This window comes from Sparus aurata, chromosome 17, assembly GCF_900880675.1.
Source record: "Sparus aurata chromosome 17, fSpaAur1.1, whole genome shotgun sequence".
Classification (NCBI taxonomy): domain Eukaryota; kingdom Metazoa; phylum Chordata; class Actinopteri; order Spariformes; family Sparidae; genus Sparus; species Sparus aurata.
This window is the reverse complement of record NC_044203.1, coordinates 17,836,179-17,863,285: the sequence shown is the minus strand read 5'-3', so window position 1 is coordinate 17,863,285 and position 27,107 is coordinate 17,836,179. Positions and strand designations below refer to the sequence as shown.

Genomic DNA, 27,107 nt, shown 5'->3' with positions numbered 1-27,107 from the left:
GAGAGTGGCTGCTGTCATTAACTATTTTGCTTCATAATGGCACGAGATGTTTTTATTTATATATAGCTTTCCCTCAATAAATTAGCAAAAACAAGCAGAGCTCCTCAGAAAATGTATATCCGAATGGGACCCGCTGATGAAATAAATAAGGCTGTATGTTTTTCTATTTCTTTAAAATTACTTCAGAGAAATTATATTGTAATCACGCTCTTCTACAGTGTAATAAACCTGTCACCAGGCTTTCTCGGTGCTCTGCTTTAGACCCTCCAGCCTGAATGATCCAGTTAGGCGGTTCGGCCACTAGTCGGCCGGCGGTGCAGCCACACTGTCCGGCTCAGCGCCGCTCTGTGTGGGAAGTGAGCGGGCATTCAGAGAGGATGCTGAGGCCTGCCAGTCCCGCTACACACCCATCGCTAACCCGGGGCTACTAGGCTGGTCCGGGGCCGGGCTATGGCTGCACCCATCGCACATTTCGACGACGACTGGCCGGTTCTGGGTGAGCTGAGCATGGTTTCAGACCAGAGGCTGCTGCCGCGGAAAGGCCGAGTGTCCACCGCGGGGGAAGCGGCAGCGGCGCCGCAGCTCCTCCCGGACGAGGATGGGGATATCCCCGAGCTGTATGACAGCAGCTTCTCCCCGGGGGACACCGGTGCTTTCAGGTCCATGGAGGACCTGGTGAACGATTTCGACGAGAAGTTATCCGCGTGCTTCCGAAATTTTGACGCCAGGACGGACAGCATCGCTCCCGTCAGTGAGATCACCGAGGAGTCGCTGCTGGACAGAGACGAGTGAGTGTCGGTGTGTCCGGCCGGGCCCCATCCTGGCTGTCTGCATGCTGTGTGGATCCATCATTTATATGTATCTAAATGGGGTGTCTCAGCAGTGTTGTGTCTTAATTCCCTATTCCAGGGATCCAGCGTCCATCAGAGTGGGTTACACTGTGTGTTTACACGGGTGTGATGGGGCTGCAGAGACAGCTACACACTGTCTGCCACCATCTTTCCTCATCACAACTCAGCACACAGGACCACTGAAGAGACACACTGCTGAAAATGTTAGCTGAATTATGTACAGATTCAACCGAACAGGTGCTCTGATATCGGTCTAGTATCTGTTTATGGCCCTAAACGGCCTCTAAAAACAGATATTAGCCGATGAGAAGAGGACCGTGACTCATCTTTGATCCTCACAGCCGATATTTAAAGGGGCACCATGGAAAAAGAGTTCTAGAAATTCAAACTAAGAATTTTAACATTTACAATATCAGTCATGAATAATAATGCTATTTTTTTTTTTTCCATAACTCAATAAAGCAGCTATCTATGAGGACAATTAGGTCCTCAGAACTCTGTTTGGAGCTAGAAAGGTGGCAGGGTCCGCCACATATAAACAAAGGTTAACAGTATGAATTTGTGTTGTCCTTTAAGGTCAATGAAGAGAGTTTGTTTATTTAGTTTGTGTAGGCATAACATTTTGTCATCTGATTAAAATGTCTTCCTCAAAACTACATAGTGAACCTTTAAAGGTGGTCATTCTAGGATCACAGTGAATGCAGACCTATTTGTTTGTCGATTTGATATTATATCTTACAGTCATGAATATTGTAGTTCTGAAAAACACCAAACATTTCCTGGTGGAAGCCTCTTAAATGTGAGGATTTGTGGCTTTTCATGTTTAAAGCTGTTGGTTTTGGACTGTTAATCGGACGGAACAAGGAATTTAAAGAGAGTCACTGTGTTTTCCTTTGTTTATATCTGGCGGACCCTGCCGCCTTTCCAGCTTCAAACAGTGTTCTCGAAACCTTATTTTCCTCTGAGAACAGCTTGTTTATTCAGTTATGAAAATGAATATTTCTGAATTTGTATTATCACCTCTTTTACATTTTAAATATTAAAATCTGAGTTTGAGTTTCGTCTCAAATACCACATAGTGCCCCTTTAAAACTTTATACAACTCAGAAAACTCACAAAGAACTCCAATAATGCATTTCAACTCAGTTATTCTGTCTCTTGTAATAAATCACACATCTAGTTATCTGATTTGTGCACATTGATTCAACATGATAGAAAAACCTTGCATGAAATGTGACCTTTACCTCTGAACATTAAATATACATGTAATTCAAATTAAAAAAGAATTATTTGAGTGTAATAGCAGATTTCCGAACCAGAGACACATACTGTGTTTAAGAACAGCGTGTGTCAGAGTGAAAAAACATTAATATTTTGCGACGACAGCGTCGCCAGATATGAGGAGGTAGCGTGCCGCAGCTTTGGGTTCTCGTGAGGCCTTCAGATGTCATCATCTCTGGCATTTTCAACTTGATAAGCTCTGTTGAGATTTAAACTTCCAACCTCTGCATAAAAACTGTGTAAACGATTGTGGCAATAATGTTTAAACGTATTTCTGTGGTGTCCCTGTACTGTGCATACAGCCTCCATCAGTGTCTTTGCGAGAAATTAAAGGGATGCTTCGATAAAAGAATAGTCTGAGGAGCCTTCATACTCAGAGCTAAGACACGGATCTTACACTCTTCCCATTGTTGCTATAGATTTGTACGATCCAAGAATACTGAAATGGCATCATCAGGGCTTTCTCAAATGTCTCTGAGGGTTCTGTTGGATTTCATGTATCTCTTTCCTTCACAGGATCTGGAACGCTCTGACCAGTAACTATGGGCGTGTGATGCCAGTGGACTGGAAACAGTCACGAACATGCTCCCTCCACGCACCCACGTTCAACCTGCAGGAGAAGCCTGTGAGTGATCCAGCCCCTCCCATCTAATCTCTGTCCCACTTTCTCCTCCACCCCCACTCCACCCCCTCCCCTGCTTCCTAAATCTCTCGTTTTCGTTCATCTCACAAATCTCAAATATTCATTGTGCCAGGGCTTAGCCCTTGATTAAATTCCCTCCCCCTGTCCTGCTCCTGTCCAGAGGAAGAGTGATGTCACGACGGAGCTGTCGGACGACGAGGAGCTGAGGGAGCAGCTGGACATGCACTCCATCATCGTCTCCTGCCTTGCCGAGGAGCCGCTTTTCACAGCAGAGCAGGTAAGTTACATGCAAAGCTCCAGTGTAGGCCTAGAAAATGCAGAGCAGCAGCTTAACATGGCTCCTACAGGGATTCAGTAACTGATGTCCACTGGGTTCTGATGATGTGGGCTTGTGCTCCGTGCAGGTTATCGAGGAGATAGAGGAGATGATGCAGGACTCTCCTGACCTGGAGGCGAAGCACAACCCCTCTCAGTCGGACCTGTCGATGATCTCCCTGGATGTCCAGCGGGCCACCAGCAGCCCCAGCTTTGAGAGGAGTGAGTGTCTGCCAACTGGGACTTAAAGCAACATTATGTAACTCTTTCACCCGAAAATAACAGCCTCAAAATCACGTTGATGGTTCAGTGTCTTGTAATAAGGTGAATGGCGCCTCTGTCTCAGCCACTCCGCCCCCACCATCACTTGTTTCTGCACTCTGCATCGGATGTAATGAAATCATAGTCAGTATATAGAGCTGATAATACGTTGCCACATTTCTGTCATTGACCTTAGAAGCACAGCATCTACACATTCCCATACAGTAGGTGACGGTATTCTCATGACGTAGAGCATCGCAGAATAGTCTAGAGAGCCAAGCATGTCGTCACAAGTCGTTTTGATACTGGGCAGCAAGCTGCCAATTTGGCCGTCCTTTTTGCGGCCAGGTCCGCGGATTTAGACAGAGGGCGGTATATATTGGGGGTCTGTTTTGGTCCGCCAGTATGACGCCTCGGAGGGTACTCTTTTTTCCACCTCCATTGCTATATAAATCCGAGCCGTCGATTTACCGGCAATTCCATGAGATGGGCAGAGGGGTTGATGACGTGCACTGTTGTGCGACCCACAGCCGGGGAGTTTTAAAACCAGGAAACAGCTGATCACAGCAGTCAGTCCATCACTTCATCCGCGGACGTCAAAATGAGCAATTGGACAGCCGCTGAGATCCGGAAGATTCTAGCGTCTCCTCGGTCTCTGTAGTCTTCGTTGTCCGCTTGCTGTTGTAGTGGCAAGCTACTAACAGTCGCTACTTTTCAAATTAAAAGCCCCATGCTAAGAACCCAGTGCTAAACTCCTATGGGGTGCAATGTAAAGCTTTTATTTTGAAGACAAATTCGTTGTCACTGTTCACTGCCCAACTTCGTGCTTCATGTCACGTCACATTTTTACGCCTACCCCAGTGGCAGCCAAGTGGTGGCTTTTTTGGAAAAGAAGGAATATTACTCTTCCCTTTTAGAAAGACAAGGTGGCACATTGCCGCCTTTACCTTGCTGAAAATGTGCTACCTTTTCTATCTAAAAGGGGCTTCAGTCTCAGAGGAAGACATCCCCATCTTATTAGAGGTGTGGGATATGAAACCATCCATCTTTGCCCACTACATCTCAGCCTTCGGTGTGCACTGACTTTAAAACTTAAAAAAAAAGTCTCTTTTGTGCATCCCTGCCTGTGATATGTTTTTAATAAACTATTTTAATAACTTTGAGTTGTTCACACAAACAGGTGATATCTGTGTAATAAAAACACACCGTTTACACACGTTCCTCTATTCTGATCAACGATGGCACTATCATTTATTTTGATTCAATCCCACTCACACCCTCCTGCTGTGTGTAAATCTGCAGTTGGAAACAGTCCCCAATAAATATATTATTTACTTCTCTTTGTGTTACATTTGCTAAAAACTACTATAATCTGATTGTGTCCAGGGGTACGGACGCTGACCGTCGCGGAGCTGAACGAGCGTCTGGAGGAGACGGAGACGAACATCAGGAGGTTCTCGGAGGAGCTGGTGCAGCAGCTGGCTCTCAGAGATGAGCTGGACTTTGAGAAAGAGGTGAAGAACAGCTTCATCTCGGCGCTCATCGATGTACAGAACAGACAAAAGGAGCACCGGGAGCTGCTGAAGAAGAAGAAGAAGCTCAAAGGCGGTGCCGGGGCGTTGCAGGAGAAAACGCTGGGATCAGTGAGTGTTTTATTCCCTCAGATTTCAACATTTCCACCCTGGTGATGTTCCGAAGCCTTCAGATCTTTCTTTTTTTCTACTGTTTGCTGCATTTCTCACTCTATTCCTTGTTGTTTTTTCCAACAAACTGAATTCTCCTGAAGTCTTTTCCAATCTTTGTTTCTCTGCCTGGCTTCCTTCCTCCCCAGCGCTTCAGCGTGGAGGGACTCTCCTCTGTCATTCAGAACAGCTTCCGCCAAACCTTTGGGAGCGGGTGCAGTGAACGACAGGTTATTTTCTACTTCTGCTCAACCTCTTCCTACTGTTTTCTGGACTGAAAATATGCACTTTGTCAGGAATGTCATCCCACAGAAACACCCACCACAGAACCTTCGTCCCTCGTCTTTGTGTTTGTTTTACAGTATTTGACCACGGTCATCCCGTATGAGAAAAAGGGACATCCTCCTTCGCTGGAGGACCTCCAGATCCTCACTAAGAGTAAGTGTCTTCATAATAACAGTACTTGAGTTATACTGGCTGCGACTGATCCACTCACTCTTCTGTATCTGCTGCCGTTCAGTTCTTCAAGCTATGAGAGACGACAGTGACAAGGTGCCCAGTCTCTTGACAGATTACATTCTCAAAGGTGAGCTTTCCTCATTTGTTTTAATTGAAGTCTGTGACATGATGTGTTGTCTGTGTATGCACTGTCAATCATGTTTGACAGAAGCCAAAAGGATCAATGACCGCAGGAACTTTCCCCAGTGTGTTTCCACTGGAGGGATCAGGATCTCCAATAAGCACTGAACATTTCCGATTGGTTGAACACCTGCAATACTTTTATTTCATTTTATGTTGTTTTTTTTTCTTCTTAATCTGCTGCAGCCAAACAGTTCCCTGTTAGTTTTTTGTTTGACACCTCAAGTTGGAGCGACAGAACAAATCATATGTTGATCATCAATCTGTTGAAGGACACAGCGAAGCATCATTCTGACAGTTGGCTCCAGCAAAGCATAATTTTTTTTTTTTACATGTGGCATAGTTGGAAAATCATTTGTAAACGATAAACAGAGAGCAGCTGCTCATTGTGTAGAAAGCACAATGTCAGTCTGGTAGTAAAAAGTCCTTCAGCTGACTGCCAGGTCTCAAATGTTTCTATAATCTCCATCAAAGGAGCAGTGTAGACCTTCACTGCCTCCTTTCACACATGTTCTGTTTTCATCCTGTCTTTCTCTGCTTCTTACGATCTTAATCGATTGCTGCATTAGCTCTGGTGTGAGCGGCCGATGGAGAGGTTTGTGACACGTTCACATGTGATGTGCACTGCTGTGGTGTTCAGCTCACACTGCGAGAGCGTCCCCCCCCCCCCACCTCCCACCCACCTCCCACCCTAACTACCACCGAACTGTAGTGCCGTCCGACCAGTCTGATGTTCAACCTTTTCACTGCCCCCCCACTTTCCCACGCGGTGACCGGCTGCAGCATGGTTCATCCCTTTCATTGTCACTGACTCGCTGACACACACTTTAAAAGCTCTCTTCACCCTCTAGTCAACATTAATGACACAGTTTGATGATTGTTAGTTCGCACTGTTACCCACCCTACTTCACAAATAGGTTTGAGTTCTTCTTCAAAATGACTCTCCTCGTGTTTTTCCTCTTCTTGATCTCCTGCTTTGTAATTTGTACTGATCCTCCTCCCCCCCCCCCCCCCATGCTGAATCGTCATCTCTAATCACTTTTTGCTCTCTAATATTAATCTCTTCTGTTTTTGCAGTGCTTTGCCCAACGTAGGTCAGGGAGACGGTGCCTGACACTCAGCAGAGGCTTCAGATTGAAGAAGAAGAGGAGTCACCGTGTTTTTTTTCGGCAGACATGAAGCACAATAATTTATTCCTGCATGTGTTTACATCAAAATGTGTCTTTTCTTTTGTCCCTCCTTTGATTTTTGTTGTATTGATTTTGTGTTGAGCATTGTGATTTTGCAAATCTCGTGTGTTCCTGTGAATTTTTGACTTCTTTCCTCCATTTTTTAAAGTTTTTCTTTTTTTTTATTGTCTCGCACTGTGAAAGAGTATCCGAAGAATGGTAACTTACACGAGAAATATACCCAGGTAAATATACCAGCATAGCAGCCGCGCCGTTGGGCTTTAGGGCAGAGCTAGAACGCAAAGGGCTTTGTTAACTATATCCACCGAGCAACCAACAGATGCACAACGCGCGCTGAACACAGAAGAGTGATAAAACAGGAGAGCATCGAGACTGTAAAGCAGAAACAGAAGAGGGGCAAATCAATGAGTGCTGCAGCAGCACGAGAGACAGAGAGAAGTGCAGGAAACAGATACAAAGACACATATGTAATAGTAACAAATACACAAGTTAGTTGACTTGTGCATCGACATAATCCAAGTGCAAAACCATCATGTGATTCAACACAGCCTTCCGTGTAGCAGCAGAACAATAGGCCTACAGACATTATCATTATTGTTATTATTCTCTGGAAGATGACGCGTTGATCGCTGAGATGATGAAGTCAGGACTGAAATCAGCTAATCAATTAACTAACTATGCATTTGAGTGAACGCCGAATTGTGACCCACGCACTGTCTGTACTTTCGCGACGCTGACTGCAGCTCTGAACCAGAGAACGGAGCGTCGACGTGCCTGCCACGCTCAGGGCAGCGGACACCACGAGTGGGTTGTTGTTCTCTGTGTATTCTTGAACAAGCTGCCTTTGCCTGAACTTTTGTACATTATAAAGGACTTATTTTAAATGAATGAATGTCAAAACTGCTGGGAAACTTACAGAACCTGCTTCATTGTTAATTTATTTTGTAAATATTTCAAATAAATTGACAAAACCACACCTGCTTTGTCTTGTTTGTTTGTTATTGATTTGATCATGCAATAAGATGACGTCACCAACACAAATACGCACCCTTAACAAAATCAGAATTTAAGGTTCAATATGTAGGAATATGCCACCCATCAAATTCATACTCGAAACAAATGGGGGGCAGCATGTCACCAGAGTAACTGCTAACTGATGCTAACAGTAGCTGCCTTCTCTTATTAGCTCGTTTAGCTGTGCAGCTAACGGTGGTGCTGACACCACTAGCACAGGAGGTTTAGATTGCGACTAGCTAAATGGTTAGCATGCTAACTTGAGTGGGTATCTCTCCAACACAATACGTAGACTTCCTAAAGTCAAAACTGCTATTTACTCACACTCTGTTGATAACTTCACTTCATTTTTTAAAAAATGTTTTCAACTCAAATTCCTTCTTCCTGGTTATAATTTAGGATTAGAAGAGAACGGGATGAGTGGTTTGTTTTCCACTTCTTACATACTGCACCTTGAACAGTAGGAAGCACCAAGTTTTCCCCAGGGGTTTGAATCCAGTTCTATTAAGATCTAATGCATAATGAAGCGAAAAGGGAGGGATGAACATTTATGGTGCGCCAGAAAAACTGAAGTAATTTCCACTGAGGTTCACTCCCGAAATATTTCATTTATTACAGGAGACAATATGCAGAGGAGACTGTGTTTACACTGGAAAGATCTGGGGATTGAACTTGCTTATCAGTGAAAACAATATAATAACTCTCTTTGTTATCAGACTGTTTGTCTTTGAATGTAATACATCATATTGTCCAACTATTTACAAAGAATTTTTAAGTGTCTTTGCTCATGTTTTGACTCTGTGTCACTTAGATGTGTCAATATGATGCGAGGTTAATGTGTTTTCAGACAGTGACATGCTCCTTCATTGCTGGCAGAGGAAGCTATAGTGAAACATACACAAATACCAAAATCACAAACAGTTATTATTTCTTCATTATATAAGTCTCTGCCACGTGTCAACTGCGCCCCATCCAGATCGCTGAGGAGAACCAGATGTGGGCTGTTTGACCAAACCCCCAAACATCCTCATTGGAAGCCACAGCTCAATTAGCGAGCAGCTTTAAAAGCCTCTTTGGAAACTGTTTATTTGTTGTTATCAAAGGGCACAGACAGATACAGAGAGGAGATAAAGGCAAATTATTCAAATTATGCTTGTGAAATAAAGAGGCAACAACACACAGAGGCAGATTTTTAACTTTTACTCCATTACAGTTGTCTGGCAGCTTTAGTTACTAGTTACTCTTCAGGTTACAATATTTCATACCCTTCCTGAATCTCCAAATGTGGTGAATGTTTGTGATAAACTAAATGATTTAAGGAACAGTTCACCCAGAAATGAAAATTCAGTCTTTATCTGATGGATAGTCGGGAGAAGTTTCGTAGTTCACAAAACATTTCTGGGGCCTCAGAGCTAAACAGTGTTGCAGCATTCTACCAAACAACTGAAACAGATGGGGACTTGTTTTTTAAATGTAAAAAGAACAACATAGAAAAAGACATAAAACAGCTCATGTGGTGAAATCAAAGTCTCTGGAAGCCCCAAGATCCCAAATGAATTTGAAAGGATGTTATTTATACTCTTTTTAAACCAAAATCTTCACTGTACAGTAGCTGCTATGTGCCAGCCGTCATCAAGAGTGTGAATAACATCTCTACAAATCAATTTGGGATCTGGAGTGTTGGATTATGCTGGATGAGGTGTATGGAGCCACTTTATGTTTTTTCCCCCTCTTTTTTGGGTGGTTGTTTGGTTGGTCGTCATCTGCTTGAGTTGTTTAGGAGAATGCTGCAACACTGCTTTACTGTGAGGCTCCAGTAATGTTTTGTGGACAACAAAACTTCACCCGTCGTGAGGGTGTTTGGTAAGCGACTGATAAAGGCGTTATTGGGTGAACCCTTCCTTTAAAGTGTTTCTTTACGGACTGAGAAATCTCTCAGACTTCTTCAGCTGCGTAAACAATTTAAAAACCCTCTCGGGTTAGCCGGAAAGATTCATCATCACAAAGCTGAAAAACAGGCTGTTTTTCTGAGGCCAGGAAAAGTTGACCTTGTAGAAATATTTGGGTCCTCGCAGGGCAGCAACTCCTCAAAAACACGGTGATGTCATAGATTATGATGCATCGCTGTAAATTAAACAATTCAACAGCATACACGGTAATTATTAAAAAAGCCTCAAATTTAACATCTACAGCCGTAAAATGCAATATAAACATTAATACTACTGTAATATAGATACTTTTAGTTGTATTGGGGGTATTTTCACAGTGTGGTAAGTAAAAGTATCTGAATACACACACACACACACACACAGCCCTGCTCTGGATCACTGGTACCCAGCAAACACATGGAACCCGAGTCTTGCTTGTCTGAACGCGGTCACACATCCACCTCCCCTCAGCGTTTCACAAGCAGCACAAGCGTCTGTTGAACATCTGTAAAACATTTGTTCCCTCTCAGATAAAATTTCCTCAGTCACGGCGGGCGTGTTAAACACAACAGTCTGGCCGGCGCTCAGAGCTGCGAGGAGCTTGCTGTGGGGCTGCACCAAAGACCTGTTTCTCTACGCTGGATTTTAAGCCTTTTTCCTCTGAGTATTATGGATGTTAGAGGGGTTTGCTTGATGTTTTGTCTGCTCCTGCTGGCACACTGCAGGGCCCAGCAGCAGACCTCCTCCAAGAGAAGAAATGGTAAGAAAGGTGAGACTTGTCATTGGATATGAATTTCCTCTCTTGTTCAATCCATGAATAACTTTTACAGAACGCCGGTGCTGAAGACCCTTGTAAGAAATAATGACATTTCGCATTCCTTGCCCTTTCAATAGACTCTGCAAACAGTGCTGCGATTGAGGAGCTGAAGAGACGGATCGATGACATTGTTCAAGAGCTGAATCTGGTGAAAGAGAACCAAGCTCTACAGACAGGTGGTTTCTTACACAATTTCACATCACTTTAACAGCTCTCCTGTGTTCGAGAGCAACAATAACACCTGAGCCGCACTGACTTTGTCCTAATCTCCCCCTCAGTTTGTCTGCGAGGCACCAAGATCCCCGGCAAGTGTTTCCTGGCCGACCCCGTGAAGAAGACCTTCCACGCGGCCAGTGACGACTGCATCGCCAAAGGTGGCAGTCTGGCCACTCCTCTAACAGGAGACGAGAACGACCAGCTCCACAGCTACGTGCGTCAGAGCATCGGCCCAGAGGCGCACATCTGGCTGGGCATTAACGACCTGGTGACCGAGGGCCAGTGGCTGGACCAATCGGGCTCCAACGTGCGCTTCAAGAACTGGGAGACAGAGATCACCCTGCAGCCGGACGGGGGGCGTAGCCACAATTGCGCCATCCTCTCCATCCCGGCCAACGGGAAGTGGTTTGATGAGAGCTGCCGAGCTGAGAAAGCTTCTGTGTGTGAGTTCAACATCGTCTAACCCCGACTCTGTTTTCTGACTGTGCACTTACTTATACGACCAGTACGAGCTGCTTGCAGAAAAGAATGAAACATGTAGAGAATCAGGTAGAATACATTTAAAGAATAACGTTCTGCATCTTTCTTGAGCTTTTCTTGGCCAGCTGACTTCCCACAGTGGTCTTGTCATATATGTCACTGTATAAGCTAAACCCACTGGGCCAGGATGTTTTACATTCATGCCCACAAAGTTTATTAGATATTCACCGAGGTAAACACCACTGGATCGCTTCCCTTTGTTATATGTATCTTCAGTCATCTGCCTATCAATGCAATAAACTTTATATTTTTTACCTAAGTGGATCATCATGTCTTTATTTGTAGTTGCAGACAAAGCAGATACAATGTGAATACTTTGTTCATCAGAGGGAGAGATGTTAACTTGAAAAAATGCTTATTAAACAAGTAATGACTCGTGAAAATAACTTGGCCGGTAAATAATATCAACTATATAAACTCCAAACACAGGCTGTCATCTCTGTGCAACATTGTAAAAACGACCCAAAGTTAACACTTGAGTAAAAGTAAAGATACTGTATGAAACTATTACTTTGGCAAACGTGAGAGTGGCCAATACGAGTAGTCCTTGAGTAAAACTCTCAGCTTGGTCCTCAGCATTTGATATTAAATGTACTCAAATATCAAAAGTAATATTCTGGCTACAAGTGTACTTCAGCATCAAAGTGAGGACAAGTAAAAGTAAAAATTAAACATATATTAATGTATCTGATTGCAGATAAAATAAATGAATTTGAAAATGCGCTACTTTGGCCGTGTTGTGCATGCAATCTGCCAAGTTACCAGTGACTTAAATTCAAAATAAATTAAGTGGTGAAAAAAGTACAATATTTGCCTCCAAAGTGTTGTGGAGTGGAAGTATAGAGTATGACCAAATGGAATATACCCACATTAAGTACAATTCCTCCACAATTGTACTAAAGTACAATGAGTAAATGCTTAGTTAGATTCCATCACTGTCTCTGAGGAAATGGTTGGTGATTATTTTAATCAAATGTTTATGAATGATCTGTTTTCAGAGCGTTTGAAACAGCAACAGAAAGGTGGCACCACAAGAAAATATACACTGAAGGCAGAGAGAGTAGAACGTCCTGGTGGGATTAACATCCTCTCCAATAAATAAAAAACAAAACCTGTTCAGATTTTCAATTTTACAATCTAATGCTGTGGAGGTCCTACTTTTCTAAAATTCTGTTCAGGAAAGTCCCCACTTGATGAAAACAATGACGCATCTACCCCCACCCGAACATTTTCATGATGTCTTCCCACCCAAAGAAAGATTACATCAGATCAACATGTTTGGACGTCTCCATGGAGACCCACTGATGTCAGCAGCATCAGTCAGCGTCAGTAAATCATATTGTAAACTGCTGTAAGGATGATCAGATCTGACTCGGCTCTTAACCAAAAAGCAAAAAGGACACTTTATTTCTTCAGGAGTGGCAACTTTGTCTCCCTCTGCAGGCCATTTTCTGAACTGCAGGAGGCAACATGGCCTTAAGAGACAAATAACACACAGTTCATTTAGTCTGATTGAAGAAATTGAACCATAACTTTTCCTCAAATGAGACCTGTTGATATTCTGGCATCAAATGTTGAAATCAATGCCCTAATTTGCTATACCTGTTAATGTACAAACTTAGTTTTACAACAAAAACTGTAACTTTGGACTTTTTACATCAGTTGGTTGTACACCACCAAAAAAAAAAAATCAAAGTATCAAGGTCTTGAGCACTGATCACACTTAAATGATATGCCTCAAGCTACCTGTAATTAATAACACAGCTCAGTCAAACAACAAACAGACAGACATTTCTTTGTGATGTAACGTTTGGCTCAAAGGCTGCAGTTAAGTTTGTGAAAAGAGTACAGTTTCATGTCATTACAGCCCAGAGGAAGGATTCATCGGTTCGCAAAACATTTAGAAAAATCTTCCGACTACTGATTCTCATTCATCATGATACACAAGTGGAAAATAAAAACATCACTTAGCGAGCAGCAGATCAGTCTTGAGATTCCCAAAAGTATGGGCCCCCCCCCCCCCAAAAAAAGAGCAAAATTGCTCAAAGTGGCTGAAATAATAATAACAAACTTAGCAGGAGTGTGTTGACCTTTCTGTAAGGCACATTTATGGCTTAATGATTCTGTATCTTCCAGTCTCCACAGCAGGTTCAAAAGCAGTGATAAAAAGTAAATTGAGAGAAAATACTCCATGCATCTACGCTGCTGTTGCAACATCCTGAAATACAGGCTCATCAAGCCATCATGTCTTTATGAAGCTGTAAAAGTGCAGTGATTTCCAACTGCAGTGGAGTCCTCTCTATTCACTAGTTTAATGATAAAACAGCAAAAATCTCAGCATGTAAACAGCACATTTTTGCTCAGTAATATGTACAAAATATCTCAAATGAAAAAAGTCCTTTCCTGAATACAACACGTCTCTTTACGGTGGCACACGCTGTTGTTAAGAGGATGATTATGTTTTGCTCTGAAAACTAAATGCATCCTTCATCTGAGAGAAAATACGGTAACAGCTGCAGGCGGGTTTGAACACAGTGTTTTTCTGTCCATGGCTTTGGTGCAAAATCACGCTCTTGGGGGAAAAAAAAAAAGGTTCTTGCAAAGGCTGAACATCAGGTAATCACACAGATGCCAGGGAATGAATATCTCAAAGTTCAAGTAGGTCAAGTGAAAAGCTGAAAAAGCCGAATCCAATCTTCTCCTCAGTTCCCTCCCTCCGGCTCCAGCCGCGGCCCCAGGCTCGGAGAGCGCTCCTCTTCACTCTGGCCCTCAGCCTGGTAAATCACATTGTCCACCAGCTGCTGGTCGTGGCTCAAAGGCCTGATGGGAAGTGGAGGAGCCTGTTGAGATGAGATCGCAAATGGCTGTTTGCTAGCTTGCCTGTCGTCAGCGATAGAGTCTTTAGAGACCAGGGGTTTTTGTGAGTCCATGCGCCCTGTGAAGGGCTGGTATGTGTCGAAGTCTCCGTAGACGCCGATCTCTTTCCCCTTTCTCAGCAGGTGTGTGTAGACAAGCGTGTCCTCAATAGAGGCGTACTCGTGTTCATCGTTGTCTTCACGTGTTTCTGGGAAACCGTTCTGTCCTGGCAGGAAGCTGGTGCCGTTTGGATTGTAGATGGAAACTTGATGACTCAGCTTCTTCTTCTTCTTCCTGTTTGGAAAGAGAGACGAGACGATGAAAGATTTATCAACAGAACCTCTTACAGTTATCTCTACAAAAGGTGCCCTACATAGTTGTGGGGAATAACTTCTAATCAGAAGAGAAAGATCTTCACTGTACACAGTGTTGTGGGACCTAATTTTCCTCTGAGAACAACTTTATTCACTGATGGAAAAAAAATACATATTTCGGATTTTGTATTAATACCTCATTACTATTGCAAATATAACATTTCTGACTTTGGATTTCTCCTCCAAAACTACATAGCGCCCCTTTAAGAGAGAGAGTTTTAAAAGAAGGGGGATAAATCTCTATCAGACACTGCTTTTGCATCATAACGAGTAAAATGTTATTTGAAGAATAAAACAGGAAGTGGAGTTACTCACCTGATCACCACACAGACCACCACCAGCACGATGATGAAAATGACCAACAGAGAAGCCACCACACTCAGGATGATGGTCAGCAGACGGTCTGAAAGGAGAGAAAACAACAAGTACAATATTTCATTAATTACATTGATCAAGTGGTCAAAGCTTGTCAATTTGATACTGTCCATAAAAGTCTTAAAAAACACGTGAAGGCTGGAGATAGATGAAAATGTACTTAGAAAATAAGGGATAGTTCTGATTCTTTGGAATATTTTGGCGATGCAGAGTCATAAAACTTAGACAAAGGCACTGCAGTCATGTGAGCAATAGAGGCTGTAACCTACTTAGACACAGAAGTGCTTTGAGCTAAATGCTAACGTCCGCATGCTAAGACGCTCACAATGACAACTCTGCTCTCTGCGCTAATCCTATCCATGACGTTGTTTCACCCAGAAAAATAATGGGAATGCGCCCTGTACTGAAGGAGTTAGAGAGATTGCTATTCGAGAGTCTACAGCCATAGACAGGACAACAGGAGGTGAGGCTGATGGGATTTTGTTGTAGTGTTACAAGTACCATTGGACAAGCTGACATTTTGTTTCACCTATTGGCGACTGTGGATATCTGTATCTTGAACAGTTGTTGAGATATTTCTGTGTTGGACCAACCAACCCTGCCATGGTGACTCTGAAGTACCACTACACCTTAGCCTCAGGGAAGATGCCCGTGTGATCCGACGAAACATCCGGCCCACATCCAACCTTTTAACGCGCCTAAATGTCCTCTTACTTATGCTCTTCTGCAGGGTGATCTTGGTGATGACGCTGAATTCTCCTCTTTCAGGCATGCAGTTGGACATGTTGAGGTAGAAGCTCTCGGAGACGGTGATCTCTTCCTCGGGCATCTCGTCCTCCCTGCGGCTGTAGTCCTCCTCCAGCCGGCCGACCCTCTGCACCCTAATGTTGGTGTGGCGGTTGCCGCACTTGGGCTGGCTGAGGTTGGCGAACATCAGGCGAGCCTCCATCTTTTGGGGAACGGTGACGATCCAGGAGACGGTGGAGTAAGACTTCATTCCTTCCGGCCAACCAGGAGAAGCCAAGAGGGCGGGAGCGTCTCTCTTTGGAGACACACTGAAGATGTATCTCTCTGAAAGGAGGAGTAGGCAAAAGAAAATGCTATCAAATTTCACTGACATGCATTTGCTTCACGTATTTCTTTGATTCAACTGAAGCCGCTTGTTACCTGTTATCTCCCCTTTCATTCTGGCATACAGCACAGGCGGTGCTTTACCACCCAACGTGCCGGACACAGAGACAGACACGTTGGTGTGGATTTGGACCTTCTGTATGACTCCATGAGGGCAGAACCGCCCGACAGTAGTGCCGTCGTCTTCGGTCATTTTGATAATGAAGCTGTCATTGCAACGCTGCCCTGGTAGGCACTGCTTGAGGTTTCCAGCGGGAGAGGTGAGCTCCACGGTGCTGTGCTCAGGGGGACGGAGAGTCCAGGTCACGCTGCTCAGAGGGGCGGGGAGGCAGGGAGGCAGCAAAGGCACCGACAGACGGACTGGAGTCTTTGAGCAGTCCTTGAGTTGCCTACACTCTGACAGGAAAGCAGGTAAATTAAATCCGAAACTGGACTGATTTTCTTTCTATTTGCCACAGCAATTAAAGGGTCAGTTCCCCCAAAATTCACAGAAAAAAAAAAAAATGGAATTTCAATGGAAACGTATAGGACAAGTATGGACAGGTATGGAAATGAGTCAAGGCTTATTTTCAAGGCTTGAAATATGGATTTACCTATGACTCTCGTGGCGGTGACCTGTAAGTCTTCAGGGAGGCAGTCCTGGAATGTCAGCTCGCTGTTTGACGTGACTGTGATCCTCTCTCTGGACGCAGAGTTCACTCTCAACTCGCAGTCAGAGGCCGATCGCCGCTTCTCAATGTGCAGAGAAAGGCCCTCCATTTTGCTCACATCCACTTTGCACGACACTGCAGAAAACAGCACACAGAGATATTAACCTTTCTTCCGTGTCGTTGTTTCTCTTTCTGTCTCGCACACAATTGCAAATGTGTGGGTGAGGTACGTTCATCAAGTCCAACAGGAATTTGAATGTCGATGTGACAGAGACAGCTGAGCTTGATTTCCAGATTGTTGGGGGAAGTGTTTCCTGGTGATTTGCCTCTGATGTCATTCATGACTCAGCAGTCATGAGGCAATCTAAGAGATCCCCAAATGTGAGACCCGAAGGTTGCAGATAAAGCCCACTCTCCACGTTACTGTTTCATTACTCATCCTCACTGAAGCTAAACTCCCTCACACACCCCTGACTAATGGATATGTGCTCTTGTTCGAACATGATTCACAACAGAAAATAAAGATTATTTATATTAAGTAATCACATGCCTGCTACGGCATGTGGTAATCCCATAAACTACTGTCTGAACTGAGAAAATCTCCACCAACTCTGAGCAGCTGCTCCTGTGTTGGTCCTGTACAAAAAGAAGTTGCCGCATGAATTTGAGTTGCTAAATGGAATGGTTGGTGAACACAACTTTAATCTAATATACTGTTCTTCTAACACATGTTACTGAATTTCTTTGTTAGATTAATCCCAACATGAACCAGACATTTTTCCGCTTTGATGGTCTTAAAGCAGCAATATTTGATTTTTTTGACCACTTTGCAATGGCAGAACAAGCTGTAAACACAGACATCATCACCAAATAAAGTTGATAAGGCAAACGTGTTAGCAGACAGTTGCCCGTTTATTCATCGAATCAACTCAAAGCAATATAAGTATCTATATGGAGTCTTGCTTCCAACCACCATTACCTCTCTTTTGACTTGGTTGGTAGAGTTTTATTCTCTACCAGCTCCAGCGGGAATAGTCCTTTTATTTAGCTGCTAAATTCTCCACTATGTTCTCCGGCAAGTTTCCATCTGTGTCAGGTTATTTACAGTGTTTTTTTTTAAGAGGGTGTAGTTGTAGCTGTGGCCAAGAATGACACTGGTAAGCAGGGTGACAGTCAACCAAAACAGAAATATTCGAGGATTGGAAAAAACAAATAAAAAGCTAAAAGAAGATAAAATGTGCTTTGAGAGATGAGAAGTCGGGGGATAATCTATTGATCTATTGGTTATTATAGGGATGTCCCGATCTGATCACGTGATCGGAAATCGGGGCCGATCATGTGGTTTCATACTCAATCTGAATTGGACGTTACATCCCGATCAGGGATCGGATATATTATGTATATTTATTCTCATTTTGTTTAATCAGATCCATAATATTTTAAAACAAATGGGAAAAATGTGTGTGCGCACGGGTCGGGTATTGGTAAACATAACGACCGGCCACCGCTGTCAATGTTTTTTGTGCCTCTGATTGATGTCTTCATGTCACTCCGCAAGTAGTCCATTCATTTGTCATGATGGAACTTCATTGAAAGCAGAGCTCCACCAAAGAGCCTGCAATCGTTGCGGAAGGTTATCTGATGTGTCAGTGTTTCCCCTATCTGCATTCTGCTGCTGGATTTTCAACGCCGCCGTAAAAAAAAAGCGGGCGAATGGCGAATTGAAGTTGCACACAGTGAAAGCACTACATCCTAAGTTATCTTGAAATCGATTATTATTGTCATTACTGCTATTTGTATAACTTCTACAAGTACTGTACTTTAGTGCTTCCTCTATTTTATATGAATATTAATATGCAGAAATTATGACTTTTTTCTCAATAGCTTCTATGTCATGTGGCCCACTGACTTCTGAAACAGATTCTGTTTCCATAAAAAATCTATAATAATATAGAAAATAATGGTAAAAAAAGTTCTCTAATGCTCAAGATGTTGGACGTGTGGGGCGAACTATTTCTTTCTTAGCTGAAGCCAACAACGGGACAAAATAAATGTAAAGAGAGACATAGTGGAGCCGTATATTTTCCTGCTTTTTTGTCCTTTGCCAATCACACCTATGATAAGTGTTAAATGATAAAATAAGGTGAATAAAATAAAAAATAAGGGACATCCTGGATCTGTTTCTTCGCTCTTCTTCATTTCTTTAATGTATTATAGAAGTATCGGATCAGGACTCGGTATCGGCAAATACTCAAAATCAAAGCACTCGGACTTGGGGGCAAAAAAACCGGATTTGGACATCCCTAATTTATTATAAAAATATTGATTAGATCAGCTTTTATATATATATATATATACATTTTTGACCCTTTAAATCCTCTTCAGAATAAGTCTACATTACTGCTAGTTTCATATGAATGAGAAGCTTCGTGATCCATATCAGCCCGAAAATTAAATTTTTTTCTGGCTCGAGGTCTTTCTTATTGCGTCGTTTCAGAAATATTTGAGGTGTATAACACGCCATCACCAAAGGGCTAAACACCTTTCTGACAGCCCTTTGGTGACCACATGCCTGACGTTTGCGTTTAAACCTGTTACTTTGGATCTAAATACCCTCGAAAGTCACATAAAAACCCAAAAACAAACTAAACAACCCTGGCAGAGGTAGACCAGCAACTCCGCTGTTCTGCAAGCTAAAATTATTACTTTTGTCAAACGACTCTGGTGGTTTGAAGAGAGCACATCGACATAACAGCTTCAGTTTCCTGTTGGAACAGGATGTCTGACAGCGAGGTGGCTAAAATAGGTTTTGCTGCTGACCTGAACAGCAGTACATTGCTTAATTTCTGTTCCAGTAGTGTTGTAGTACTTGAAGTTGGTCTTTTTAACATCCCGGTCACATTTTGGACTCCACCGCAATTTTACTCAGCCTTGTATCCATCTCTGTCAAGACCACAACCCCAAAGATTTGACCACATTGAATAACTTTTAGGTTATCATTCTGTAGTTGATAATGATTGCTACAGGAAGAAAAGAGTCACCCAGAAAACCTGGTGCTTGCACCAAAAAAACATATTGAGTTAGGTCGATTATAAAACATGTAACAGGGTCATAAAAGACGGTTGCCTTAGCGTTTGCATTAGCTTTATCTGAGAAAACAAAAGTTTAATTTCCACATATAAAAATCACCTTCCTTTTGATTGTTTTATCAAGAATAATTTTATACTGTACAGTGGCAGTAAAAGAGGTGAATAATGAGGAAATGTTCATTTGTTTTCTAAGGGTGTTTTTATGGGAATGTGGATCTTTCGGATTGATTTAAGGAGTGGTTTGCATTTTCCACATTTTCAACTAAGTGTGTCATGCAGTCACATGGGACTGACTGGTCTGGTTCAAAGTCTTGATCTTGGTCAACATGGTCTTGACTTCAACACTGTGTTCCATTGCCCCTGCTTGCTCTCCACATTGGGGCATGCCGGCTGCCATCCACTTTAGGTAATAGACTAGACTGATCATTCAGACTGTGGACCTCATACAACGCAAACTAACCCTTTAACAACCTTGGCAGAGGTAGAAAGGTAAAACTGATGGCTTGATAGCCAGTTGGCAGCATCAAGTGTAGATGATGTACAAACCTTGCGAACTCGTAGACACCCTGAGGTTCAGGGACAGTCCAGGAGAACCAGCACGGCTTCTGTCCATCTCGCAGTTCCTCAGCGTCAGGGTGAAGTTTCCCTCCCTCTGCGGCTGGGTGTCCGTCAGCCTCAGCCCCGACGATGGTCCTCCTCTGCTCTGGTACACCACTTCTGTATCCTTCTTCCTACAAAGCGGCTGTGTAAGATTTAAGAGCTCAACAGTCGCCTTTTGTTTGTCCGGGACCTGAAAGTACCACTCCATCACGTCGTCGTCAGGAAAACTGCCCGGATAGTTTGGAGAGAGCAACTCTGCGGACGAGGTCCCTTTTGGTAGAGTCAGGGTGATTTTTGCAAGAGCTATGAGAGAAAAAGGACACAAATAGCAGTCAAATGATGATGTTTGACACGGGAGACAAAGAACACATTCAGACATAAGAATTTAATCCAACTCACATTTGATTTCCTCCCCGACAGACACATGAAACTGGCCATTTTGGAGCTTCTGCCCTGCTGGTACCTCCACAGCAAAGCTGCCTCGATTCAGTATCTGAGCACTGCTGATAGGCCCCGTTCTGCAGTATGTCCCTACGGCCACGTCCCCTGAAGACTGTAAGGCATGGATGGTGTAGCTGTGTCTGTCTGGACATCTCTCCGATGCATTTATCTGTCTCAGGCCAACGCTGGTGAAGTCTATTTTGAACGCTTTCAGCGCTGAGGCTTTCAGGTTCCAGGTGAACCTGCGGGCAAAGTCCAGCAAAGGAAGCGAGCCGGACTCGGCCTGGATGATGTGGCTGCTGCACGACTTTGTGGTACATTCTACGTAAAGAGATTAACAGATGACTTGTAAAATAAATTAACCAACCTATACGTAAGCTATGTCAATAACACCTTTTACTTTCGCTCAAAAAGACTGTCGCATTCTTACCAATATTTTGTACAACTTCCACACTGAAGACATCTTGAGGTCTGGAGCAATCAAACTCCACTTGGACACGTTTGTTGTCTTTCAGCAGAAGGGATGTAGTGCATTTTCGTGAACCTCCTGCCACGGTGCATACTTTGCAACCTTTGACCTGAGTAGTGCTAATATTGAGGGTTGTGCCTCGATCAGGGGTTACTGTCTTCATCTGGAGCTCTGGAAGAAACACAAATCATGAACATTTTGCAGAAATACGGCTGAAAACACTTGATGCCCAGTCCGTAGTGGTGTTTACATGGATCATATCATTCCCAGATGGTTCCCAGAACACTGTTTGAAGCTACAAAGGTGGCAGGGTCCGCCAAACACAAAGTAAAACAGTATGAACTTGTGTTGTCCTTTAAGATCAGTTTGTATACTCAGTTTATTCAGTCATTAAGAAAACAAAGACTGTTTGTTTATTTAGTTTGTTTAAGCATAAAAAAAAAACAATCAGTCAATAAAGATCTTTCTCTGCTGATTAAAACTACGTAGTGCAGCTTTAATCAGACTGTGTCCTTCTGTTTCGAGCAAATCTATTATTTCTGCGCATGTTTTCCTCGTGAGGGTGGCGACGGCACTCTGTGGCCGATAAAACCGTTTTGTTGAACATGTGGGACAAGATTAAGGGATTGTTCAACGCCTCGTGTTTGAAAAGATGAACAAAGCTGGGATCTTGATGAGTTGTAAAAGTCCTCCAATGACACGTGCGGGACCATTGTGAAATTGTGCCCACAGGGTGGCGAATGAACCAACGAATGATCTGAGCTTCCTCAGTAAAATTATTCTTCAGTTATATTTACTTCACAGGTGGTGGATCCACTCTTCACATGTGAGAATGATTAATTGCTTTGCGGCGTTTATTACACATCCTATCTGTTCACTTTATTTAGCGTTCACGTCAACAGCTAGGTTGGAACGATTGAAGACACACTGTGCATGTAATCACCACTGAGAGCCAAAGCATAAAGAAGTCTTGCTACATACTGTATTAAATATAAGCTTTTATACACGGCGAGCAGAGTCACAGTGACTAAGTGCGCTGAGAGATGAGGCAGACAGCTTGGCTTCACTCCTTCGAATGACTAACCGGGCCTGAGCTGAGCAAACAGAGCCGGGCTCTCTCTCTCTCTCTCACACACACACACACACACACACACACACACACACACACACACACAAACACACACACACACACACACCAGCACCTAAAGTCAGCTCTCTATTGTCTCACATATCCTGCTCCACACTCTATTATTTCTTCTTCTATATATATATATTGTATTACATGTTGGTCAGGAACAGACACAGCCCGTCATCTGACACATGACACGTCAGATTAGCTCTGGGCACACTTTTAAGTGATGTGGTTTCGGTTTGGTCACGATCAACAACTGAGGTCCTCCTTTCATTCTTTGTCCTTATCCTGATTCTGTGTGACAACTCCACTAACTGTGACAGAACCAATCAACACACTGATTAAAGCCACAAGAACTCATCATCAGCACAAACAGCACAGCAACACAGAGCTTATAAATACTGAACAGCATAATAATGATGGTAATAATAATGAAGTGCCATAATTTGACGAATAATCAGTGTTCATGTTTAAACAGCAGATGTTCCGCCTCAGCAACATGTCCCAGTCAATCTGTCACGCTGGTTAATGATGAAGCTGTGACTTACCTGACACAGTGGACACGATGACTGTGAGAAGTAAAACGTAAAGAGAGGCTCTTGATGAGGACATGCTGCCCTACAGTGTTTCTATAACTCGGATCCTGAGGGAAATCGGTGCACATCTGCGCGCATCTCATCGCTTCTCGTCCGGAGCTGCGACCTTCGTGCGCCACATTTTCCCCTCCGATTGAAGCTACGTGAAGTTTCTCTCGTCGCTATTGGGACTCGGCCGCTCCACTTCCTGTAAAGTGTGAGTGTGTCGGCGGGGTGGGAGTGCTGCTGCTGCTGCTGTCGACGCACAGGTAGTGTCGAAGGTGTGGCCACGGCAGCCATTTTGGCAGGTATGACAGTTCACTCGTGTCTCACAACATTAATGATAAAACTGAAAAGGGGTTTTAAAAAACCGCTTCAGATGAGCTACTTCTGCGAGGCAAAACCCACAATGGTTTATTACATTTAAAAACACAATTAGTTGAACGTTTGGGAGGGCCAGACCGAGGTTTACAGCCTACTATTAATTTAATTATAGCCTATAAATAAGGCAGTGACACCATATGAGATATTATAGTCCAACCTGTGAGTGGAATAAGTGTTCAGATGTTTGAATAAAGTAAAAATAAGTCCTGCAATCAAAACTTTACTCACTTAACAGTCTCTAAGTAGCCTTAAATCCGCACAATATACACAAGTATGAAAAGTAAAAGCCCTGATGTACAGTGAAATGTTCCTGTTAGTGTTTTACTTTCATACATGACGTTTTTGTAGAAAAGTTACTGCTGCATTCACGTGTATTTTGCATTTTACTGCTGTATGTGTTAAAGGCAAACACTTCATAATAATCATCGCTAATAAATGGTCAATAAAAAGTTAATTAAACTTCAGTTCATAGTTATTTCACTGTAATCAAACAATGAAATGCCTTATAAACCGCTTATAAAGCAAAAAATGGTTAATACATATTGTGCAGGTCAAATGTCAACATTATTTGGATGGCCATCATAACATCACAACTGTTGTTTATAAACATATAACTGCTTTGTAAATGGTTTATGAAGCATTACATTGTTTGTTTAGAAGTCAAATAACTATTAACTAAAGTTTAATCGACTATAAATGAACTGGCACGAATTTTAACTACTTAAATATTGTTGTTTTTTTCAATCTACAGCATTAATTCTATCACTTGTTGATGAAAGTTCTCAGTCATCGATGTCATGGTATCTCTAAGTGCTGTATCATAGGCAACTGGAGGAGACTCACCTCCTCTACGACATTACTTATCACCCACCTGCAATGCAGTACTGAGTTCCCTCCCCTGACAGCTTAACAGCCATTAACAACTGGGCTCACCTAGCACCAGCAACCCACATGAAGGCCGGTTAAGTCAACGACCCGCAAGTGGCCCTTAGGATACTGAAACTCAGAGCTCACGTGTGTCCATAACGACTCTGCAAGGACACTCCCACAAAAGCTTTAAAAGCCTCTTGGATGGGAGATGAAACGTCTTCAAGAAACTGAAACAAGTCCAGTTGCCTACGATACAGCACTTAGTATATTCTAAAAGGTCATCATATGTTTGTAGCAGCGTTAGAAATAGTAGACCTATCTCTGGAAAGTGTTCATGAGCCTGTTTTCATGTAATTAGCTTAAGAAAAAGGATAATTTTCTCGACCTATAGAGGAACACTAACTATAATCTTTCAGTCTATCAGAATAAAAGACGACATTTAAAATCAGCACATGTGAACATGCATGGATCTCACTCCAAGGGGACAATATGAACATAACACATTTTTCCTCGAAGATGTAATCTGATTTAAAATCTTTCATTGTGTACAATGAAAGATACTAAAGTAAAGCACCGTTAAGTTATTGTACCTACAATCAACCACTGACTATAACACAGGTCTACATGAATTTATATCTGAATAAATTGTCAGTGCATAAAGTCAAAAATTATTCTTCTTCATTGAGATTTGAGAGTTTTGAGAGTCCTGCAGTATATCGTCCCTTCAGGAAGGTTTTAATGTTCTGCTGTTGTTTAAACTATTTCAGAGAGACATTGATTCAACTGAACAGTCATTCTGGAGGTCGTAGTTTGTGGCGCTGTTGAACTGTAATGCATTATATGGAGACGTGTTTCTGTTTATTGTATCCACCCCACCTCAAACCGTCGTGAAGGAACAATTTAGTGCAGGGCTTTTGTATAAGGCTACGTTAGTTGTAGCCATGAAGAGGTTACCTATCAATAAACTGAAAACCAACTGTATTTCCCCACCAGAGCTAAAAAGATAAATAGACCATCTGTCACCGCTTAATTTTCAGATAAACATCTGACCTGACCGCTTTCTGTGGACAAACATGTTGACTTCACAGGCTTGCTGTGAAGCCAGTCTGTCAGTCAGAATTTGTCACCATCACAAACTGGTTTTTCAGCTCCGCAGGACAATCTCGACCGAGCAAGCCTGATACCAGAGAGAATGACAGGTTTACTCCGGTATGTCATACTCTCAAATCTAACCAAGGACATGTTGTTGTGGTAAGATTGTATTCAGTTCTTAGATGCAGAACAATACATTTGTCTCGGAAAGGGGGCCTTATTCTCTATAGCTTTGTCTACACTCGTCAGAGAACAGAGAGCAGGGAGAGAGCGGTCACCTCAGCCTCACAGACTGGGCTAACACAGATTTTACACAGTTTGCAGTATGATGAGCGTTTATGGATTGCTGATAATTAAACTACCGAGCAGTGTTACAGCATATGTAGCATTACATAAACCAGCTGCAGCATTAAAATGCTGCTAAAAATTAGTACTTTGACCGAAATGCTAAAGCATTGGTGGTAATTCCATACCTCCACTTCAGGTAAAGAAATTATTTTAAGTTATATAAATGCATATTTAAAATTGTGTTAGGTCATATAACCAGGCAATTCATAATTGTATGAGTAATAAAAAAAAAAATCAGCATCAGTAGATGCTTCTATTTTTTAAGCGAGCATGGTCACATGAGCAGCTTACTGCATTTAGTCAGGTGAACAATTTAATTTATAGCAAATTGAACACAATCAGTGATGGATGCAGCTGAGCACTTAGAACCATTAGGATCATACATGTGTACGATCATAGAAGAAGCTGTTGAGTCGCATTGCGTTGTGCTCATTACACTGACTGTTGCTTGGTCGCTCACACTAATATCAATGAGGGCAGGCTAAATAACAAGAACAGCTCTCTGTATGATGCAATACCAGTGAACAGCACCACAAATTACCACCCTCCAGAAATGATCATACGTTTCAATAAACACGTCTTTATGATAACTTTTATAACTCCTGTATGTCCACTGTGCAGTGGAAATGAAGACTTTGGTTACCCTTCGTTATTTCAAATCCTGAATCAAAAAATGAATCTACCTCTGTTGGTTCTTGTTTTATCGATTGTTTTTGTATCTTGTATTTCATGGACAGTATTGTTTTCTTTCTCTATACTCCACATTATTGCATATGAGGCCCAGGTCTTAAATATTATTATTTTTTTTATTTGAATAAAGGCAGATCAATAAATAAAGAGATGATTTACAGAGCTCAATCTAAACTCAATTAATGGGCCGATACCGATATGAGTGAGTAAAGAATTCCAATATTGATATTCTGGCCAATTAAGGTATCTTTTTTGCAGTGATCCTTCAACACAAAGTCATGTAATGGAGGCGGGATTATCGAAGAGTTTAACAATAAACTTCATCATCTAAAATAATGTCAGTGCACTGAAACAGTAAACTACACAGGGAAATGAATAATCATAAATTACCCCAAACATCTTTGCGATATAATCTTCATATCAGACAGCATACATATATCAACAGATATACTATCGGCCAACAGATAAATCAGTCGGGCTCTAATGATTTATCACAGGACTCTTGCATTAGTTCTAAGTGTCTCTAATAAACTAGCAATTGAATTTGTGTTTTCCAGAGATGTTGACAGCGTTGCCTCAAAGCCTTTCCCACTCTGGATCACACATGCTGCGTTCACTTGAAACAGGTCCGCGGCAAATTGATTTAGGCTACAG

The 27,107-nt window shown here is 42.5% G+C and overlaps 3 protein-coding genes across 6 annotated transcripts; 2 read left to right on the top strand and 1 right to left on the bottom strand.

Annotated features, from left to right (window-relative positions):
- Positions 1-278: 278 nt before the first annotated feature.
- Positions 279-7,838, top strand: fez2a (fasciculation and elongation protein zeta 2a). 3 transcript variants are annotated; one of them, XM_030393504.1, is made up of 10 exons: positions 279-788; positions 2,649-2,757; positions 2,936-3,052; positions 3,180-3,312; positions 4,738-4,994; positions 5,183-5,263; positions 5,396-5,471; positions 5,554-5,619; positions 6,242-6,267; positions 6,750-7,838. In XM_030393504.1, the coding sequence occupies exons 1-9, from the start codon at positions 451-453 to the stop codon at positions 6,250-6,252; spliced, it is 1,188 nt and encodes a 395-aa protein (XP_030249364.1). In that variant the 5' UTR covers positions 279-450; the 3' UTR covers positions 6,253-6,267; positions 6,750-7,838. The 3 variants fall into 3 exon arrangements, with proteins under 3 accessions (XP_030249364.1, XP_030249365.1, XP_030249363.1); XM_030393503.1 differs by lacking the exon at positions 6,242-6,267 and having other exon boundaries at positions 280-788; XM_030393505.1 differs by lacking the exons at positions 5,183-5,263; positions 6,242-6,267.
- A 2,517-nt stretch (positions 7,839-10,355) lies between these two features.
- Positions 10,356-11,636, top strand: clec3ba (C-type lectin domain family 3, member Ba). Of its 2 annotated transcripts, none has more exons than XM_030394561.1 (3): positions 10,356-10,573; positions 10,699-10,797; positions 10,900-11,636. In XM_030394561.1, exons 1-3 carry the CDS (start codon positions 10,474-10,476, stop codon positions 11,298-11,300), a joined length of 600 nt encoding a protein of 199 aa, XP_030250421.1. In that variant the 5' UTR covers positions 10,356-10,473; the 3' UTR covers positions 11,301-11,636. The 2 variants fall into 2 exon arrangements, with proteins under 2 accessions (XP_030250421.1, XP_030250422.1); XM_030394562.1 differs by having other exon boundaries at positions 10,378-10,564.
- A 1-nt stretch (position 11,637) lies between these two features.
- Positions 11,638-27,001, bottom strand: cdcp1a (CUB domain containing protein 1a). The gene is made up of 9 exons (XM_030394559.1): positions 23,043-27,001; positions 21,324-21,533; positions 20,852-21,214; positions 20,399-20,755; positions 16,707-16,898; positions 16,150-16,509; positions 15,697-16,053; positions 14,923-15,010; positions 11,638-14,527 (listed from the first exon to the last, which is right to left on the bottom strand). The coding sequence occupies exons 1-9, from the start codon at positions 23,104-23,106 to the stop codon at positions 14,080-14,082; spliced, it is 2,439 nt and encodes an 812-aa protein (XP_030250419.1). The 5' UTR covers positions 23,107-27,001; the 3' UTR covers positions 11,638-14,079.
- Between the last annotated feature and the right edge of the window lie 106 nt (positions 27,002-27,107).

Excerpts from the sequence above, each read along its gene's own strand:
- fez2a (XM_030393503.1), top strand. The coding sequence starts at position 451 with ATGGCTGCACCCATCGCACATTTCGACGACGACTGGCCGGTTCTGGGT. Across the intron at positions 789-2,648 it reads TCGCTGCTGGACAGAGACGA|GATCTGGAACGCTCTGACCA; the intron begins GTGAGTGTCGGT and ends TTTCCTTCACAG. Across the intron at positions 5,472-5,553 it reads CCTCCAGATCCTCACTAAGA|TTCTTCAAGCTATGAGAGAC; the intron begins GTAAGTGTCTTC and ends GCTGCCGTTCAG.
- clec3ba (XM_030394561.1), top strand. The coding sequence starts at position 10,474 with ATGGATGTTAGAGGGGTTTGCTTGATGTTTTGTCTGCTCCTGCTGGCA. Across the intron at positions 10,574-10,698 it reads GAGAAGAAATGGTAAGAAAG|ACTCTGCAAACAGTGCTGCG; the intron begins GTGAGACTTGTC and ends CCCTTTCAATAG. Across the intron at positions 10,798-10,899 it reads GAACCAAGCTCTACAGACAG|TTTGTCTGCGAGGCACCAAG; the intron begins GTGGTTTCTTAC and ends TCTCCCCCTCAG.
- cdcp1a (XM_030394559.1), bottom strand. The coding sequence starts at position 23,106 with ATGTCCTCATCAAGAGCCTCTCTTTACGTTTTACTTCTCACAGTCATC. Across the intron at positions 21,534-23,042 it reads CATCGTGTCCACTGTGTCAG|AGCTCCAGATGAAGACAGTA; the intron begins GTAAGTCACAGC and ends TGTTTCTTCCAG. Across the intron at positions 16,899-20,398 it reads GGTGTCTACGAGTTCGCAAG|TGTCGTGCAAAGTGGATGTG; the intron begins GTTTGTACATCA and ends TGTTTTCTGCAG.